The sequence below is a fragment of the Protopterus annectens genome, chromosome 5.part0 (assembly GCF_019279795.1).
Source record: "Protopterus annectens isolate FY-2018-M chromosome 5.part0, PAN1.0, whole genome shotgun sequence".
Lineage (NCBI taxonomy): Eukaryota > Metazoa > Chordata > Ceratodontiformes > Protopteridae > Protopterus > Protopterus annectens.
In genome coordinates, this window is record NC_056735.1 from 111,600,246 (window position 1) to 111,618,096 (window position 17,851).

General features: G+C 41.1%; 1 protein-coding gene across 2 annotated transcripts in view; it reads left to right on the forward strand.

Moving 5' to 3' along the window:
• Positions 1-9,988, forward strand: part of ARL13B (ADP ribosylation factor like GTPase 13B) — a 1,170,737-nt gene extending 1,160,749 nt beyond the window's left edge. For both annotated transcript variants that reach the window (XM_044072157.1, XM_044072156.1), the window contains one exon: positions 9,672-9,988. In XM_044072157.1, coding sequence (XP_043928092.1) covers positions 9,672-9,748 — 77 coding nt within the window. In that variant the 3' untranslated portion in view covers positions 9,749-9,988. The remainder of the gene's footprint in view (positions 1-9,671) is intronic.
• Positions 9,989-17,851: the final 7,863 nt, after the last annotated feature.

Sequence of the window (17,851 nt, forward strand, 5' to 3'; positions counted from 1 at the left end):
TGCTCCATCACATGGTAGTGGAGAGGTCGTAGAACCAGTAACATCAGTACACAAAAGCAAAGGAATTTACTCCAGAATCATTTTGGTACCAAAAAAAGGAGCACTCCTGGAGACCCATCCAATATTTGTCCATTCTAAACACCTTTGTAAATCTTCCAAAATTCAAGATGCTCGCCTTACACTCTGTCATAGCATTGCTTCCAAACCACTGTTTCATGATTACTCTAGATCACAAGGATGCTTATCATATTTTGATATTTCTTTTGCTTCCAAATGCAGGAAATTAAGATTTATTGTGTCTGGCTTACACTGTCATTTTTTCTGCATTATCCTTTGGACTGTTTACTGTAACTTGAATGTTTACAAAGTGTCTAAGCCCAGTGGTTGCCTAGTGTGGAACCCTAGGCATGCACAATTTCCTTATTTAGATGACTTGCTGATTTGTGCAGACTCGGGAGTCCTTAAACAAAGTTGTATTCCTTCTTTCCCATCTGTGCTTCAGATTGAACCCTCAAAAGTCCTTCCTCACACCCTTTCAACAAATTGTTTTCCTGGAGTGTTGGATAGATATGATAAAAAGAATGGCCTTCCTGTCAGAAGACAAAACTCTGACCTAGAGCATTTTCTTGGATTTCTCTGTTCTAGATGTGGCAAGAAAATTCCAGGCTTCATAACATCAGTATCCTCATATCGCCACTAGCCAGACTACACATGAGAAAAATTCAACAGTACTTGAAGAATTGTTGGAGCCTGCATCCCTTGAATTTCCAGTTACTGGTACTGGGATTTGTGAAACAGGAACTGTAGTGGTGGAGGTATCAAATGTCTCTGAATCTAGGACTTCCATTCTCTCTTCAGACCCTAGTCCAGTCTATTTAGATGAACTCTTCAGGTTTTGTGTCGGGAGCATTGTCTTTGGGATTTCAAATGCAAGACTTGCATGGTCCTCAAGACATGCCAATGCAAATAAATCTAAAAGAGATGTTGGCAGTGATTTATGCCTAAAAAGTTCTTCACTTGTGGACTCTGGGTCCTCTCCTAGTGGTCACAAACAACAATACCATGATGTGTTATGTGAAGGGTTCAGGATCATACCTTCTGTGCCCTGGCAGTGATGGCCTGGGAACTGGCTCTACAGCATTCTGCAACTCTCTAGTCCTTGTATATTCCATCAAAGCAAAAAACAGCGACAGACAGCTTGAGCAGATCCTGCACAAACCCACACAAGTGGAAACTCCATGTAGATGACTTCCAGGACTTGAGCCAGATGTGGGAACACCTCAAGTAGATCTGTTCATCTCCATTCAAAACAGAAAAATCAAAAAATGCTGTTCAAGACATACTTGCAGCCATGCTTGGAAGACAGATGCTGTGTTATTCCCACGGTCAGGAATGTTCCTGTATGCATTTTGACCCTTTCCAGTGATTCCCAAGGTACTTCTAAAGATTTAAAAAGAATTACCAGAGATCACTGTGGTAACCCCCTTTTGGTTCTCCCTTTTAATGGAATTGGCCAAAGACAATTACAAGCTTCCTCACAAACTGGGTCTGCTCACACAGCATTAAGGGTGAATGGTACAGCTTAGAGCAATTGCAACTGACAACCTAAATTATTCTGTTTGTGATATATTTAAGGAGGCAAGAAAACCTATAACAAGAATGCCTCACATTAACAAGTGGAAGAGGTTTTCTGGATGGTGCCTAGCCAGTATCAGAAGTTCCAAAAGGATTTCAGTCCCTCTGGTTTTGAAATATTTGTGCGAGCTACTTGGAGATGGTTTATCGTATGTGTCTATCAAAATGCATCTTGCAGCCATCTAGGCTTGTCTGCCCATGGATCTTCGTCTTTGTAGTCAGACAGTTTGTGAAAGGAGTGTTGCACACGAGACCCCTATCTCAACTTTATTCTGGAAAAATTGAACTTGCCTCCTTTTGAGCCCGCTTGTCAATCTAATTTATGGTTCAGTACTTGGAAGACTGTTTTACTCATGCTGTAAGATATGTCCCTGAGTTGTAGGTTTCAGGCTGGGACAGCCTCATCTGATTTTTCGCAAGAATAGGGTTGTTATGCACTAATCCACCATTAATTATTTGTGAATTTATCTTCAGTCAAGCCATCAATTTCACAGTGTTCTATCCTGATCCAAAAAGCAAGGAAGAAAAGATTCTACATACCTTGGAAGCACACAGGCAACTCAGGTACTCCCTTGACAGAGCAAAGGCCTTCAGGAATGCTGAACAACTGTTGGCCTCCTATATGGTGGCCAAGAAATATCAACCTGTCTCAGCAAACCTTTGCATGATGGTTGTCCTCTGCTATTGTTTTCTGTTACTTCCACCAAGGTAAACTCTTCCAGGCAAGGTTAAGGCTCACTTGACTAAGGCCTTATCCTCTTCTGTAGCATATTGGATAATAGTACATATTCAAGCAAGATCACTATTGCAGGATAGTTTCCCTCTCCCTGTTTTCGCTTTGTCCACCTGTCTGTGGAAAATTAAAACTCTTAGCCTGACTTTGCATAATGCCACTGGAGGACAGATCATGGCAAGGATCCAGCTGAACCAGTTTTGGTTCTATGCTGTCCATAGACCAGTTGTGGTCACTCCTTAAGCCTCGATGGGCAAGAAAGAAAGAACTGAAGATGGCACATTTGGGCACCTCCTTATCCAGGAAATATGCTGATGTCCATCAAGCAGTAGTCCACTCAGCTTGAGAGGAAGCGTGCAGAGGTCTGGAAGTCAGACTAAACATCTGGGACCTCCCCTTGAGTATGTACTACTATAGTAAGTTCCTTACACAGTTGTACAGTCATAACATTTGAGTTTTTCAAGTAATGGCTCTTCTCCTTATGGATTAGTACAGGTCTTGCATTTTCAAAGTGTTGATGCTGGAGGCTTAACATTTCTGTGCAGTGTGCAATGTATGTTGCTTTTTTCTTGCACAATAAGAAACTGCTTCTCCCACACTTTACACCAGGGGAAAAATGACTGCATGTTTTACACGTCATTTCCATGTTGATGGGAAACTATTAAGTCTCAACTTTTTTTTCCACTTCAGAAAATTGAAGTCTGCTTTTTGTTGTAAGAGGAAGAAAAGTTATTTATGTTTGTGGTAGGCAATTAGCTGAAATTCTAATAGGATATGGGCCTGTGTAGTGAGTTTTTTTGGATTTAATGTGTTGCGATATCTAAAAAATGTTGGTGCTTCTGCACTTAGTAGTATTTTGTTAGTTAGGAATGTTGTAAGATTTAGTTATTTGTTGCTTAATATTGTTTAGGGATATAGCTCTCTTGTCTTTTAAGTAGTTTTAAGAAGTTAAGAAATTCTTTACTTTAAAAAAGTTTTGTTTTTCTGAATAGATCTAGTCTTTTTTATATCTTCAGTGATATATATGCCCCATTTTACTCTTTAACAGTATTGCTTCTTTCAGCATATTTTTAGCAGCTTTCCAGTCAGAATCTTTGAGACTAGTTGTAACCCCTGGATAAGATTTCTTTCTGTCTCTACAAAATAGTTTCTGTGTCCTCGATTCTCATCATACCCATACCGTTGTATTTTTATTTTTAACATTTGTTTACTGGGAAAGTCTGACTTGGAATGAGCCAATTTTCAGTGGAGGAATGCTCCAGATGCATTTCTTTGTAACGTGGGAGGAAACTGTAGTACCCAGAGGAAACCCACACAAATGTAGGGAGAAAATGCAGACTCCGCACAGAAGGCACCCCAGCCAAGAATCGAACTGGAAGACCTCTTGCTGTGAGGCAACAACAAAAACCTCTGCACCACTGCACTGTCCATGCGTTTTATACTTCCTACATATGTTCATTTTTGGTACCATCTAATTAATTTTGGTTTTCAGGGACATCTGAAGCTTGTCCAGTCAAGTAGCTGACCTAAAGCGGGAACTCACAGGACAGCCATGCACACTTGCACATGTGCCATCTCCAGTCAGCCTGTTAGCATATCTTTACTGACTGTTAAGAAACCAGATTGTTGAGCACAGTAGGACCCTAGATGAACATGGAGAGGAAGTCTGACTCCACAGAGAAGGCACCCCTGACAATACTTGAACAAATGGTCCAAGCACTGTGAGACAACATTGCTAACCCTGCATTACCATGCCAACCATATGACATGTTGCAGAACAAATGTAGCACTTATTTTATTCGCCAGTCCTGAAGCCATCCATAATCTTTATCATGCACCTAAATTCTTCCTAGATAAAAGAGCTACTTTAATTTCTTCTTCACTGTCTTCCTTTTATTTTAACTTCCTCTACTAAATTCATTCAGCATGTAATCAGCTTTTTCTTCTGTGTCTTTCTCTTCTTACAACTAAACTTATTTTTGATTTTTAAATTCCTAAATATAGGTGCTTCCTGTTGATTTTTTTCACAGCTCTCAGTTTTTTCTTACTACTTCAATCTCTTTCTGTTCCATGGTGGTCCCCCCCCCAATAATTCTTCCTTTAAGTTTTTCCTCCCTCTTATCTACATGTGTTCCCACTTTAGCAGTGTCCTTGTATCTTCTTCAGGAAGGGTCACTGGTAACATTTTTGTCCTACTTGTGTCTTCATCCTTGTTATACCTATGTTGGCCTTAGCAGGTCTACTACAGTCATTAATAAAACCTTCAAAGGAACATGTGGCACTCTGTAGCCTGTGTTTCTACAAGCCTTCTTGATGTTTATCATTAAAATTATTGTCACAGTATGCTTAGCATTATAGGTTATATCCTGATCAGAATATAACAGATGGCCAGTTTCCAAAGCTTCAGGGCACCTTCCACACTCCCAGTTTGCTAGAGCTGAGATGACTAAAGACAGGCTTGATGCTTGGGTGCCAAGTTCTTCAGAGCTTTCCCGCTGCCGAAAACTGCTGCTCTTGTAGGCTTTCAAGGATAGACAGTTGGCTAATGCTTTACATTTTTGGATAGATAAACTCCCTTCTGGGGAAAAAAACTTCCATGTCTACTTTTTATGACAGAAAATTAACTTTTTTTCTGTGAAAATATTAATTTAAGCTAGGAACAAGTGTTTTTATTGGCTTTCACATTAGGTTTTAGTCACCTTTAAACAAGAGCATTATATTTTACTGTTTGTGAAATAAAAAGTTGTTTAAGCTAAGTTAAAACTATATTTTCCATGGTAAAGGTTTTATGTTACTTTAAGGGACATGAGTTACTGCTGACAGTTTTCCATGGGAGGCAGGCATCTTTTTGGCTTAACCGTGGAACAACCTACTTGCTCCTTGGTTCTTCCTTCTTCCAACCACAAAAAAGAAGACAAAAACAGCATTTGCCACCACAGCAGACTGCCATTGTGCCTCAGCTGCAGGTGGGTGGCTCTGCTGTGACCATTTCTACATACACAAACCTAGTCCTACAGTCACCATGAGCTGGGGGTTACACAAGTCCTGTGCAGCACAGTTCATCCTCACCCTTAAAAAAAAAAATACTACTTCCCCAAATCCCTTTGTCATGAAAAACAAAATTTATATTATTTTCTCTTGATAATGCAACCACTGAAGTCACTTCTCATAGCAAATTGTTAGGAATTATAGTGGATGATTATCTTAAATTCAACCTGCATATCCAAATTTGCATTAGAAAAATGCTTTACAGAGCCAAAAACTTTCTCATCAACACAGCAGAAACTGCACTTGACACTACCTATCTCTTCCCCACACTTCCTTATGGTGCTACCATCCTTACTAACCTTCAGGCACCATAAAAATCCAAATTTGAACAATGCTGTAACAAAGCTGCTAAATTTGCAGCAAATATCCCTTTCGGAACCCACCACTGAATAGCATTCAAAAGGCTGAATTGGTTAGAACCACCCCATCAGCTTCTTACCACATGTAAAATTATCTAGCAACCATCTGCTTGTTCAGCCCTAAACATTTTGCACATGTATAGTCCCAGTTAGTCGTGATGATCCAGTGACTAAAAACTCCTATCTAATCTCATATGCATTGTCTGTACTCGTAACATGTTGCTAGGGCCTAGAACTCCTTACCTGTATCCATCAGGTCAGTACCCTTTCTCCCATCCTTCAAAACTGTTCTGAAAGACTTCCTAGCCAAAAGCTGGCTCTGCTGTTGCTCAACATCAGGATAAACTATATCCCTAAATGTGCACAAGTGCCTATTCATACCTTACACCTCCTTTCTTCACTCCCTTCCATACATCTGTCATTTCCTCTGCTGTGACTTTCGCTGTAAATGTACCATAAGCCTGCTTTTCTCTTACTTCATATTGCGATTCCTGTTTGTATTATACTAGCGTACCTTTAATTTCTCCTTAAAGTAGCTAACATTTTTTCAGAATATTAAATCATTGTCATGTATGTATGCTCAACCAGTGTTTTCATATTATGTCTAATTTGGTATAATTATTTCAGTTGTAGATTTTTTTTGTGTTATTTTTGAAGATTGTAAAATTATTGTTAAAATGTTTTGAAATACTGTGGAGCTTTTCTCCATGAGCCTCCACTGAAAATGGGCTTCTACCCAATTGGATTTTCGCAGTAATCAAATATAAATAAATTAATTAATTAAAGAAAACATGAATGCAACAGTTTTAAGTTACAATTCAGACACAACTGTGTATGTTCATTTATCAACAGCTAGCTGTATCAGTTAAAAAGATGTATCATAAATACATTTAAACAACCAGTCATTGAGATGGGGTGAATTTAAATGCCCTTTGTCATGCAGTGGGCAATAATTGGGTCAAGCCATTTAGTAAAGACTCTTGGAGCAGTGGCCAAGCCAAAAGATAAGGTGATAAATTAGAAGTGATCATCCCCTTCTTCAAACATGAGGAATTTCCCCTCTCTTTGATGAATAAGAATGTGTAGGTAAGCATCTTTTACATCCATGGCAGACTTAGATTTTGGGATTTAGTAAGAGGAGAGAATCGAGAGTTAGTATCTTGAACATTGTTACTGATAGGGACTTGTTTATAGCTCTAGAACGGGCCTTCATGGCCTGTCATTTCTTGAAACCAAGAATCATAAGTTAAAACTTTGTCTGTCTTGACTCTTGGAAACATCCTATTTCATTCCTTGCTGCAGTCTCAGATGAAGAATGGATTCAGTGAGATATTTTTGTTCTGCTTGGACCCTTGGTATCCCTCTGCCTAGGAATTTGACCTGAATTTAGGTAGTGTCCCCTTGCAGCTACATGTGGTACCCACCTAGCTAAACAAATTGCTCTCTGGTTTTCCATGCAGTCTGTTAATGTTCCTTCCATTCATATCAAGGGGTTGAGACTTGGGTTGGGTAGTCGCATTTGTTCTTTTGAAGGGCCAAATCTTTGTTAGTCGCCTTTGCCTTCCCTTGTCAACTTACCAGTTTTTTTTGTTAGAGTCTGTCCTCCTTGGGCTGATTGCTGTGTCCTAGTTCCCTGTAGAAGGGATCTTATTTGCTGGGATAGCTCCTGCTGTATTTGGGAAGGGATGGGGTGAACGATATAGTAGATGGTGTCCATGATTTTTTTTTTCTTCCAGGTTCTTAAATGTTTGATAGGCCTGTGAGCCAGAGTGTAGTTCCCTGCCCAGAGGTGCATTCAGGAGTCTGACTTTTGTTTACTCTGCTAGTGTTAGGGTTGCCTTCTGAGTACTGTCCCACTGTAGTGACTGCTGTGGTAGCTGCATTAGCAACATCATAAGCCCACTTATCACTGTGCCTACCCTCTTGGATAACTTTTTTGAGAAACTGTACTAAGGGTGTCCTGGCAGCCGCTTTATCCAGCTACAAAGTTAGTTTTAATGTTTCCCTGAAATTTAAAAAAGTGAGCTTAGCAGTTCAGAGCTCTATTGGCTAAAATGACAGAGGTGTATATCTGTCAAAATGTCTGCTTACTTTGAATTAGGCAGGGTATTTCTACTGGGGGGGGGCTGGCCCCTTTGGTGGCCTGTAGGGACAGAGTATCAGGATTGGCCAGTAGATATTTGTAAAAAAAAAAAAAAAAAAAAAAAAAAAAGAGTGGTGTCCCTGAACCCTATAAAATCTGTCCTTTTTGGGGCTAGGGCTAACTGTCTGAATCTTGGGAACTGACCTTGAAGAGATCCAGAAGTGCTTCTTGTACGGTAGGAATTGCCACAGGCTTTAGAGGGGTCATAGCATTTTGGGCCCAAATCCCAGTTCTGGGTGTCAGATATCTCAGGAGCCTGCCACTGAAAGTAGTCCCTCATCCAGACCAGAATGTCTTTTAAAGGACAGGTCATCAGCTGGGATGTCAGGTACTTGAATGTCTTCACCAAAGGTGGAGTATATATTTTGTCTGTAGGCCAGGTTTTCATCCTTCTGGGTGATGTCCAAATCCTGTTGAACCAATGCTATATTTCATTAGGCATTCTCTGAAAGTCGAGTCTCTGCCTTGATCCACCTATCCTGTTTGCTGAAAATTAAAGAAGTTTTGAGACAGTGAAAACCAGTATTGTAGTTGGGTCAAAGAAGCAGGTCTAGAGTCTGGGAGGTGCCATTTTGCTTCTGATGTCAGATGATTGATGGACATCTATTACCTTGTTTCAGAGTAGGAATCCCTTTGGTTGTCCTTTGCTGCAATAATCCATGAAAGACCTTCTTCTTTCTGTTTTATTATTAGGTGTTTTCAAGAGACAGCATGAAGAAGTCACCATCAAAGATCCACCTCATGTTTGGTCCAGACCAATGTACTGTTGATGTCTGACATGATGGCCTCCAAACAGGTGCAGTCAGGTATAGGTGACTCCTTAGACTGTGGGTTGAGAGCTTGTACAAGTGCCCACCACATAACCAGTGTCCTGTGACTGAGGTGGTCATGGGGTCTCCTCTGACCCTTCAGGCTTAGATCAAGACAGTAACTATCTAAATCCGCAGGCATTCTACAGATAAATGCACAGTTACAGTTCAGATGTATGAACATCTAACGAAGGTTTTTTGGGCTAAAGTTTTTGCAGATGTTACAAGGTGCAACATCATGTTCGAGGCTGAAATACACATGTTTATTGTGCCTGTCTTTAAAGTTAATTTGTCTTTTGCAATCACACTTGCCTGCTTGACTGGAATCCTCAGACCTCTGATTAGCAGTGTCTATTTCCAACCAGATGAAGAAAGGAAAAAAAAAAGACCATCTAGGCAAGAAGAAGAACAAGAATACTGCAGTAAGTAATGGAGTAAATAGATCCCTTTGGGGGGGTACTTATTTGGCTGTTCCACTCATGCCCTGGCCTGACGGGCTATACACATCTAACTGAATGTACCATGATGGCCAACCGTACATCTGCCTTACACCACTATGTGAAATCATCCCGAGAGTGGTAGAATTGTAATCAGCGTAGGTGGAGAGGGGAAGGTTTTTGAAACTCTGGCTGGATGTAGACTCAGCCTGCAGCAGAAATCCCTGATGTCATGACTGGAGCAGAGATTTCATTTAAACATCTGCAGTCATGGTAAACTGATAACACAACTGTACTGTCTTGTATAACAGTTTCGCATTCTGAAGCCATCGTTACAAGGTCAACATGCTACAATATTGCCACTGAGTCTACAGGGTTCTACAATTCCTTTATTTAATGCTTGGTCTGTTAAATGGATTTACATCAGTAAAATCAGATGTAGAAATATAATTTTGGTTATATTTAGTTGTTGAATGTTCACTGTTTTCTTTTTTTTTTTTTTTGCAGATTTTTATGGCAAGCCTCTTCCTCCTGTAAATGTGAGACAAAGACCAAACAGTGAAACACACGATATCATTTCCTAACGGATATCTTACCATCCAATAGTGAACATTCCTGCACAGAATCATAAATGGCTTCTGATTTTAATACATGAATCCCTTTGCTTGATGAAATGGGAAATTTGTGCACTAAAAATTTCACTTTAGATACAAAGCATAACATGCTACAGTACAAATGATGTAAAGGTTTCACAGATGTTCTTCATGTTTCACTGTTGCAGTCATTACACTTCGGTTATCCTGCTGGCAGGCTACCCTCAGTCGGCCTGAATTCCAAAGTCTAGGTCCGGTGTCTGTTGCTGTCGCCTCTTCCCTGACGTTAGAGCGCCAGGGGTATAAAAGATGCAGCCGACGCCATTTTCTTCAATCTTTCCTGCCATGCGGTGCCCAAGCATAAGCAGTTCGCAAGTGCCAGTCGGCCAACTCCTGAGATTTTCGTGTTCGAATTTCAGATCCAAAGTCTTCTTCAAAAGCTAAGTACCCCGTTGGGAAACTTTTTTCTTGCTCCAGACCGATGTCAGAAAAAGTTAATAATTGTATTTCTTGTGGGAAGCAAATACCTCATAAGGACTTTCATTCTTTCTGTATTTCTTGCCTAGGCCCTGACCACGACGTTGCTAGCTGTCGGTTTTGTGCTAGATTTAACCAACGCACTATTAAGCGTCAGTACGATTTTGCATTACACTATTTTGACAGAAGATTTAATTATACAGTGTCGTCGGATAGCCATCTGACTACCGGAATTCACAAGAAACGCAAAGAAAAAGTAAAGGACAAGCATCCGAGGTCCAAAACCGACAACGAGGCTTCTTCTAAGCCAGTCGCCAGTTCTCAGTGAGGCACCTTCGCAGCCCCTGATGCCTGCTACTTTAGACCCGCAGGCCGCTACCGACTCCCACGTGGAGTCGATTAGGCCACTGGAAGCTCAAGGTATTGGACCTTCGGAGACTATTCCCTCAGATGGGTCCGGAGCTGCTGAGCAGGCATCGGTTTCTGACTGTGTTTTCAGACCTACTCAATTATACATTAAAACGACTTCATCTTCAAAGGCAAAGACTAAAGCACCTTTAAAGACAAAGAAACAAGTACAACAGTGTCATGGACAGGCCTCCATGCCCAAAAAACAGATGCTCAAAATAGCCGAAGACCTAATTACTTTGATCAGGGATTCCCATCCCCCACCTGATAAAAGGCCTAGGCAAGAGACAGAATATGAATCTTCAGATCAGGTTTCCATTTCATCTGATTCCTCTTCTGATCAGGAATACTCTCTTCCTCCCTATGAGGATTCTGATGCTGAAGAATCTATCCCTTCAGGCTCTCCTCTTGAGGATTACTCTTTTGGGGAAACCTTGCATACCATGAGGGAGCATTTTCACTGGGAGAGCCAAGATTTTTCAGAATCTAAGAAAAGGCTCAGAGACTTCCTTTTACTACCACAACACATGCCCCTAGCTATTCCATCTGTGTTAGACATTGTAGATTATGTATTTTTAGAGTCCAGTCTGACCCCTGACTCCTTACCTCCAGCTCCTGTTAAGCCGGACAGGTACTACAGGGTTCCTGACTCTCATAAATTCCTTTTCAAAAACCCTGCTGCTGACCCAGAAACAATCTCTCAGGGTCCCAAAGGGGGTCAAGGCTTCCGCTGCTAAAAACCCTACCCCCTCAGACAGGGATTCTAGTGCATTGGACAGATGGGGAAAAAGATTTACACTTCTGCTACCTTGGCTATAAGAGCTTTGAATTGTCAGTTTCATATGTTCAAATATCAGCAATATATTATGTCACTGCTTCAACAGAAAATGTTGATAAATTCTGAATGTGCAGAAAGCAAAGAAATGCAGGATATATTGTATGCAGCTGAACAAGTTGGAAAACATACTTTGCAATGTGATTTTGATTCTTTGGAGGCCTCCTGCAGGGCCGCTGTTACGGGTCCTGTCATCAGGAGGCATGCTTGGTTAAAGGAACAGAATCTGCCTGATCATGTGAAAGCAAAATTATTAGATGCTCCATTACAACATGATACCTTATGTTAAAGCAGAAGAGGTGTTAAAGAAAATGGAGGACAAAGCTAAATCTGTGCAAACGGTTAAGGAGTTTCTTACAGGTACAGCCACCTAGATTTAGCAGACACTGGCCTACAAAGAATTGGCCCTTTCCAGTGTCAGACAGACCACAAAGGGGCAGATACAGACACCCAAGAGGAAGATCACAGCCCCAAGGTTCATACAGGTCTAAACAATGGCGTGCTTCTACCTCCAGAAGTGGAGAAGACAAATCACAACCATACAGGAAACAGTCCTGATGACTTCCCCCTGCCTGCACCAAGCACATATCTTCTGGAAGCACCTTTAGGGGGAAAACTAGCACTTTTTTCCTCAAAATTGGCACATAATAACCAAGGACATATGGGTCCTAAACATAGTGTCACAAGGCCACAAGTTTCACTTCCATACCCTGCCAAGGACAAACGGTTGGCCACACCTGCCAAAACATCAATGGGCAGAGGCACAAAAGCAAGTCTCATCCCTCATGGACATGAGGGCCATTCAACAAGTACCAAAGCAAGAGCAGGGATAAGGATTTTATTCAAGACTTTTCTTGGTCCCAAGAAAGGACAAGACCTGGATACCAATACTGGACCTATCTATTCTAAACTCATTTCTGGATATACCAAAATTCAAAATGTTAACTCTACAGCAACTTCTGCCCATGCTGGGCAAGAAGGCTTGGCTTGTGACTTTAGACCTAAAAGAGGCATACCTGCGTGTCCCAATCAGACCAGCATGCAGAAGATACCTCAGATTCAAAGCTGGCTCAACGCACTGCCAATTCTTTGCACTGCCCTTTGGCTTATCTACTGCGCCAGGGTCTTCACAAAGTGCGTGGCACCAGTAGTTGCTTTCTGCAGACAAAGAGGAATACAAATATATCCTTACTTGGACGACTGTCTAATTCAAGCAGAGAACAAGGACATTCTACTACAGCATCTGGCGTTTGTAAAGAGATTTCTAACAGGCCTAGGGTACACAGTCAATGAAAAGAAATCAAAACTAGTACCCACTCAAGAGATAATATTCCTGGGTGCAAGCTTAAATACAACTGCCCAGATGGCTTATCTCACGCCAGACAAACAAAGACAACGGACTACCTATTTCAACCTGTTGGCAACAAAGGCCCAGTTATCTGCAAGAAAAATTCTGCAGGCTGTGGGCTTCATGGCATCCTGCATTCTACTAATTCCATATGCGAGACTGCATATGAGAAAACTTCAGTGGTACCTAAAAAGTGTTTGGACGCAACATTGCCACAGTCTGGAAACAATAATTACCCTCATTTCCTGCCTGCAACAAGAGTTTCGATGGTGGGCAAAGACTTGTCATCAGAACAAGGGGCAGCCATTCACTTTACCCCCCAGCCAGGCAAACATTAACAATGGATGCATCAGATTATGCCTGGGGGGCCCACATGGCAGGAAGGTGTATTCAAGGCACATGGTCCACAAACCAAATGCATCTACATATCAATCGAAAAGAGATGCTAGCTGTTCATAATGCCCTGACAGCCTTCAAGAACCTACTTCATCCGGGACAACTACTGATAAAGACAGACAAAACCACGGTCATGTGGTATATATACAAGCAGGGAGGCACTCATTCCTACCCCCTTTGCAGGCTAGCCATGACTTTGTGGGACACAGCATCGACTTACCAAGTACATCTGCAGGCACAATTTCTGCCAGGAAAGGTAAATACTCTGGCAGACGAACTAAGCAGAAACCTCATGGATCCAAGCAAGTGGAAATTGGATCCACAAGTCTTCAGCATGATAACAAAGAAATGGGGATGCCCAGAGATAGATCTATTTGCCTCTCCTCACAACTACCAACTAAAAAGATTCTGCACAAGGACTTATCACAGACAAACATGGAAAGTGGACTCCCTGTCTTTCAGCTGGAAAAATGTACTAGTATATGCCTTTCCTCCACTGCCTCTCCTCCACAAAGTACTCCTAAAGGTCAGACAAGAGAAGCCAAAAATGATACTGATTGCCCCAGACTGGCCCCGCCAGTACTGGTATCCAATTCTACAGAACTTGTCTCAATGCCTGCCGTGGACCTTGCCTCAAATACCTCATCTACTATCCCAACAAGACAATCAGATCCTGCACAGCCAGCTAAAGACCTTAAATCTGGCAGCATGGCAGCATGGCAGATAATGTTGTCATACAAAACGCGCCCCTCACTAAAGCTGTGATGGATGTCATTTTGGAGGCCAGAAGGCCTGGTACCAGAAAATCTTACGCTGGAAAATGGAGAAGATTCTGTGCTTGGAACCAGGCACAAGGAATTGACACAGCTGTACCAAGTATTCCTCAGATTTTGCAATACTTAACTGAGATGCTGGACAAAGGCCTATCCTTTTCTTCAATTAAAATTCATGCCTCTGCCATTTCGGCTCATTACAATACAGAGCCACCAATCTTTTGTCATCCTTTGTTAAGGCAGTACCTCAGAGGAGCCAAAAACGTAAGGCCTCCAAGGAGATCAACAGTACCTGCATGGGACCTCAATTATGTCTTGGAAAAACTCACCCTGCCTCCTTTTGAGCCAGCCGCTACAGCTGATATAAAGTTTTTATCTTGGAAAACTGCTCTGCTCCTAGCAATAACTTCTGCAAGGCGAGTCTCGGAGCTACAGGCACTCATGGCTGTGGAACCTTTTATCATTTTTTATCCAGACAGGGTTTCTCTGAGGACAAACCCGACATTCATGCCTAAGGGAGTCTTCAGTGTGGCCCTTAACCAAGCTATTTATCTGCCTACTTTCTATCCAAACCCACAAAATAAGGGGGGAGAGAATTCTGCATTCTTTGGACATACACAGACAACTACGCTTCTACTTGAACAGAACCAAAGCTTTCAGAAAGACGGAGCAACTGCTAGTGGCATATGCTGCAGGATCACAAGGAAAGGCTATCTCAAAGCAGGCTATTTCTAAGTGGATAGGCCACTGCATTTGTCTCTGCTATTCACAACATGGCAAGCCAGTGCCTAAGGGCATTAGGCGACATTCAACCAGAGCAGCAGCCACTTCAGCAGCCTTCCTCAGGGGAGTACCAACCAAAGACATTTTAGAGGCTGCTACCTGGGGTTCAGTGCACACCTTTACAAAGCACTATCATTTACCACTCTACTCTAAATCCAGGGCAGGCTTTGCCACTGCAGTTCTGCAGGGCCTCATAGCCACTCCTAATGCTATATTAGCTCCAGCCTCCCAACCATAGGTTTTGGGATTCAACCCAAGTGTAATGACTGCAACAGTGAAACACGAAGAGCATAGTACAGTTGTGTACAGTTACCATAAATGTAGATGTTTGAGTGTATTCACTGTTGCAGTCCAGGTTACCCACCCACCATCCCCCATTTCTTTGCTGGAACTTATCTGCACTTCTCTAATCTATACAACCTATGTGGTGTATTTGCTTGTAGATGAAGTTATAATATATCTTGGTGAATGCATATTTTATTGGCATATTTTTTAGCCTACCCTTTTGGGGGCACCTGACATCTAAGACAAGAAAAACTGAAGAAAATGGCATCGGCTGCATCTTTTATACCCCTGGCACACTGACGTCAGGGAAGAGGCGACAGCAACCGACGCCGGACCTGGACTTTGGAATTCCGGCCGACTGAGGGTAGCCTGCCAGCAGGATAACCCAAGTGTAATGACTGCAACAGTGAATAAACTCGAACATTTACATTTATGGTAAGTGTACACAACTGTACTTTCTGCGCCCCTGAAGGTATGTTTGGAAGCCGGCTGTTTCTCTTTCCTTATAAATCTTTTTTAAATAACTAGAGGAAGTGGTTGGATTCTACTGAAACAAAAGTGCCGACATTTAGAAATAAATGCATCATAATCTGCTGTGGAACTACACGAATATTTATGGGCCTGATTCTTTTTACTGCACTTTATAGTACAAGAGACTGTTCATCAGCACTTGTACAACTAGATCCCCCTCATTGTTAAGGGGTATTAGAAGAAATCAGAATCTGAGACAATTGGTTATTGTAGCCTTCCTTTGACCATCTACTGGCAGTATTCATTCATCTTTCTTAAGCCAACTGTATTTATCATGAACATTGCAGAAAATGTGAGACCACTGAGTTTCATACTTTTTATTCTTATTTTTATGATTTTGGAGTATTTCTGTTGATGGGTTCTTGTTCCATTGCTTATAAATAATATATGTACTTGTACCAAGTTCCTTTGCTGCAGCTAATAAGGGCCATGTATGGTTTATGAAAAAAAATATATGTATATATATATTTTTATATGTTTTAGATGTCTTTTTCAGGAACCTTAACACTGGTGTCATCCGTAGGCATTTAAATATTTTTTAAAACTCAAATGCTAATGTAAACTTGTATGATCTTTTGAAATTACTGCAGTTCCGAATCTCACTTTGTTCTCCGACTCCATAATAGAGTAATTTATATACATTTGAAATTAACTCATGTAATGTTTTGCATTTTTGGTTGCCATGTGTAAAGTAAGTCAGAGAAGAAGAAAAAGTGCATGACATTTGTAGACTGCAATTTTAAAGGGAATGAACTCTGGTCAGATGATCCAGTGCACATTAGATATATCCTGCCTAGTGGCAGTAGATGGCATCTGTGTGGGATTTTTCTTGTAAGGGAAACTTTTCTTCTTTGAATGGAAACTAGTGCAGGGGCATGATGGTTGTTCGTTGGTCAGTTTTATACCACATCAAGAAATAATGTTTTGATTTCATTAGTTTTCCACTACTTTTGTAGCATAAACCTACTTCATCATCACGGGTGTGTTGTCTGCATCAAACAACCACATTAAAACATTCAGATAGTTACTTTGCACGAGTGTCAGTAATTTCATAGTCTCTGAACTAATCTTCCCCTTGATTGTAGAGTATCACAATGTTATGTCTTAGATCATCTGTTAGTCACAGTTTTGTTTCCCTTAGGAGACTCTGGTAAAGGAGAGGAGTTTAGCACACAATAGTTAGGCGGGCTACACACAAATCTGCATCTCCTCCTGCAAAGTGAAATGGCTAGTGTGTATTTTTTTTTGGCTATTGATAATAGAAGTGATACTTTCCTGGTTAATTCTAACCAGTTAAAACTCATCATGTCCAAAACTGAGGCTGTGGTAATGCACGCTACCTTGAAAGAACTCTGCCCCCTCCTGTCTGTAATTTCAGACTATATGTTGACAGTAGGCTTGAGTTTGTTGATAAGGTACATAAACTTGGTGTCATCTTAGATTCCAGGTTGACACGTGGGAACCAGGTGTTAACTGTTTCCATCTGCAAAACATCTCAAGAATTATGCATCTGTTATCTCAAGCTGACCATTTAGCAGCGTTAGTGTTTTTGTCTCCTAGGTTGGATTATTGCAATTCCCTATACCTAGGACCTCCTAGCACCATACTTGAGCAGATACAGATGGTGCAGAATTCTGCTTCGAGGGTCCTAACTAGTACTGCTCATTACCAACATACTATGCTTGTTTTGTGCGGCCTGCACTGTTTTCCTGTCTGTTGCAGGATTATGTATAAATCTTGGTAATAGTGTCTGTATTCACAACTTGGGTCCTTCTTACCTAAAGGAGTTGGTTGTACACTATTATCCTGCCTGGATTTTGCCCTCAACCTTCCAGGGGCTGGTAGCAGTTGCACAGGTGAGTCTTGATACCTCCTCATTTTTAGAATCTTCAACTTTTATTGCTTCAGGAATGTCTGTCTTTGACTTCTGGAAAGTACTTAAAAACCTACCTATTTGAAATGGATTTTGATTTAGTGGGATGGCTTTGTCATTAATGCAAATTTGTTGGAAGCACTTCTATCTATTTATTCATTTTCTTTTTCTGCCTGTTGTATTTTGAATCAAGAGTATCCTTTTACTGTAAATGGTGTTTTGGATTAAAACACCTAAATAAAGATGAAGTTTGTCATTTTATGCTTGTCAGCAAAGTTTGTAGATATATACCTTCTTAAAGATCCTTTGACTACATTTTTACAAATTCCTTGTCCCACCTCTCAAGCCTGTCACAGAAAATGAGACAGTTGCAACAAATGTTCGA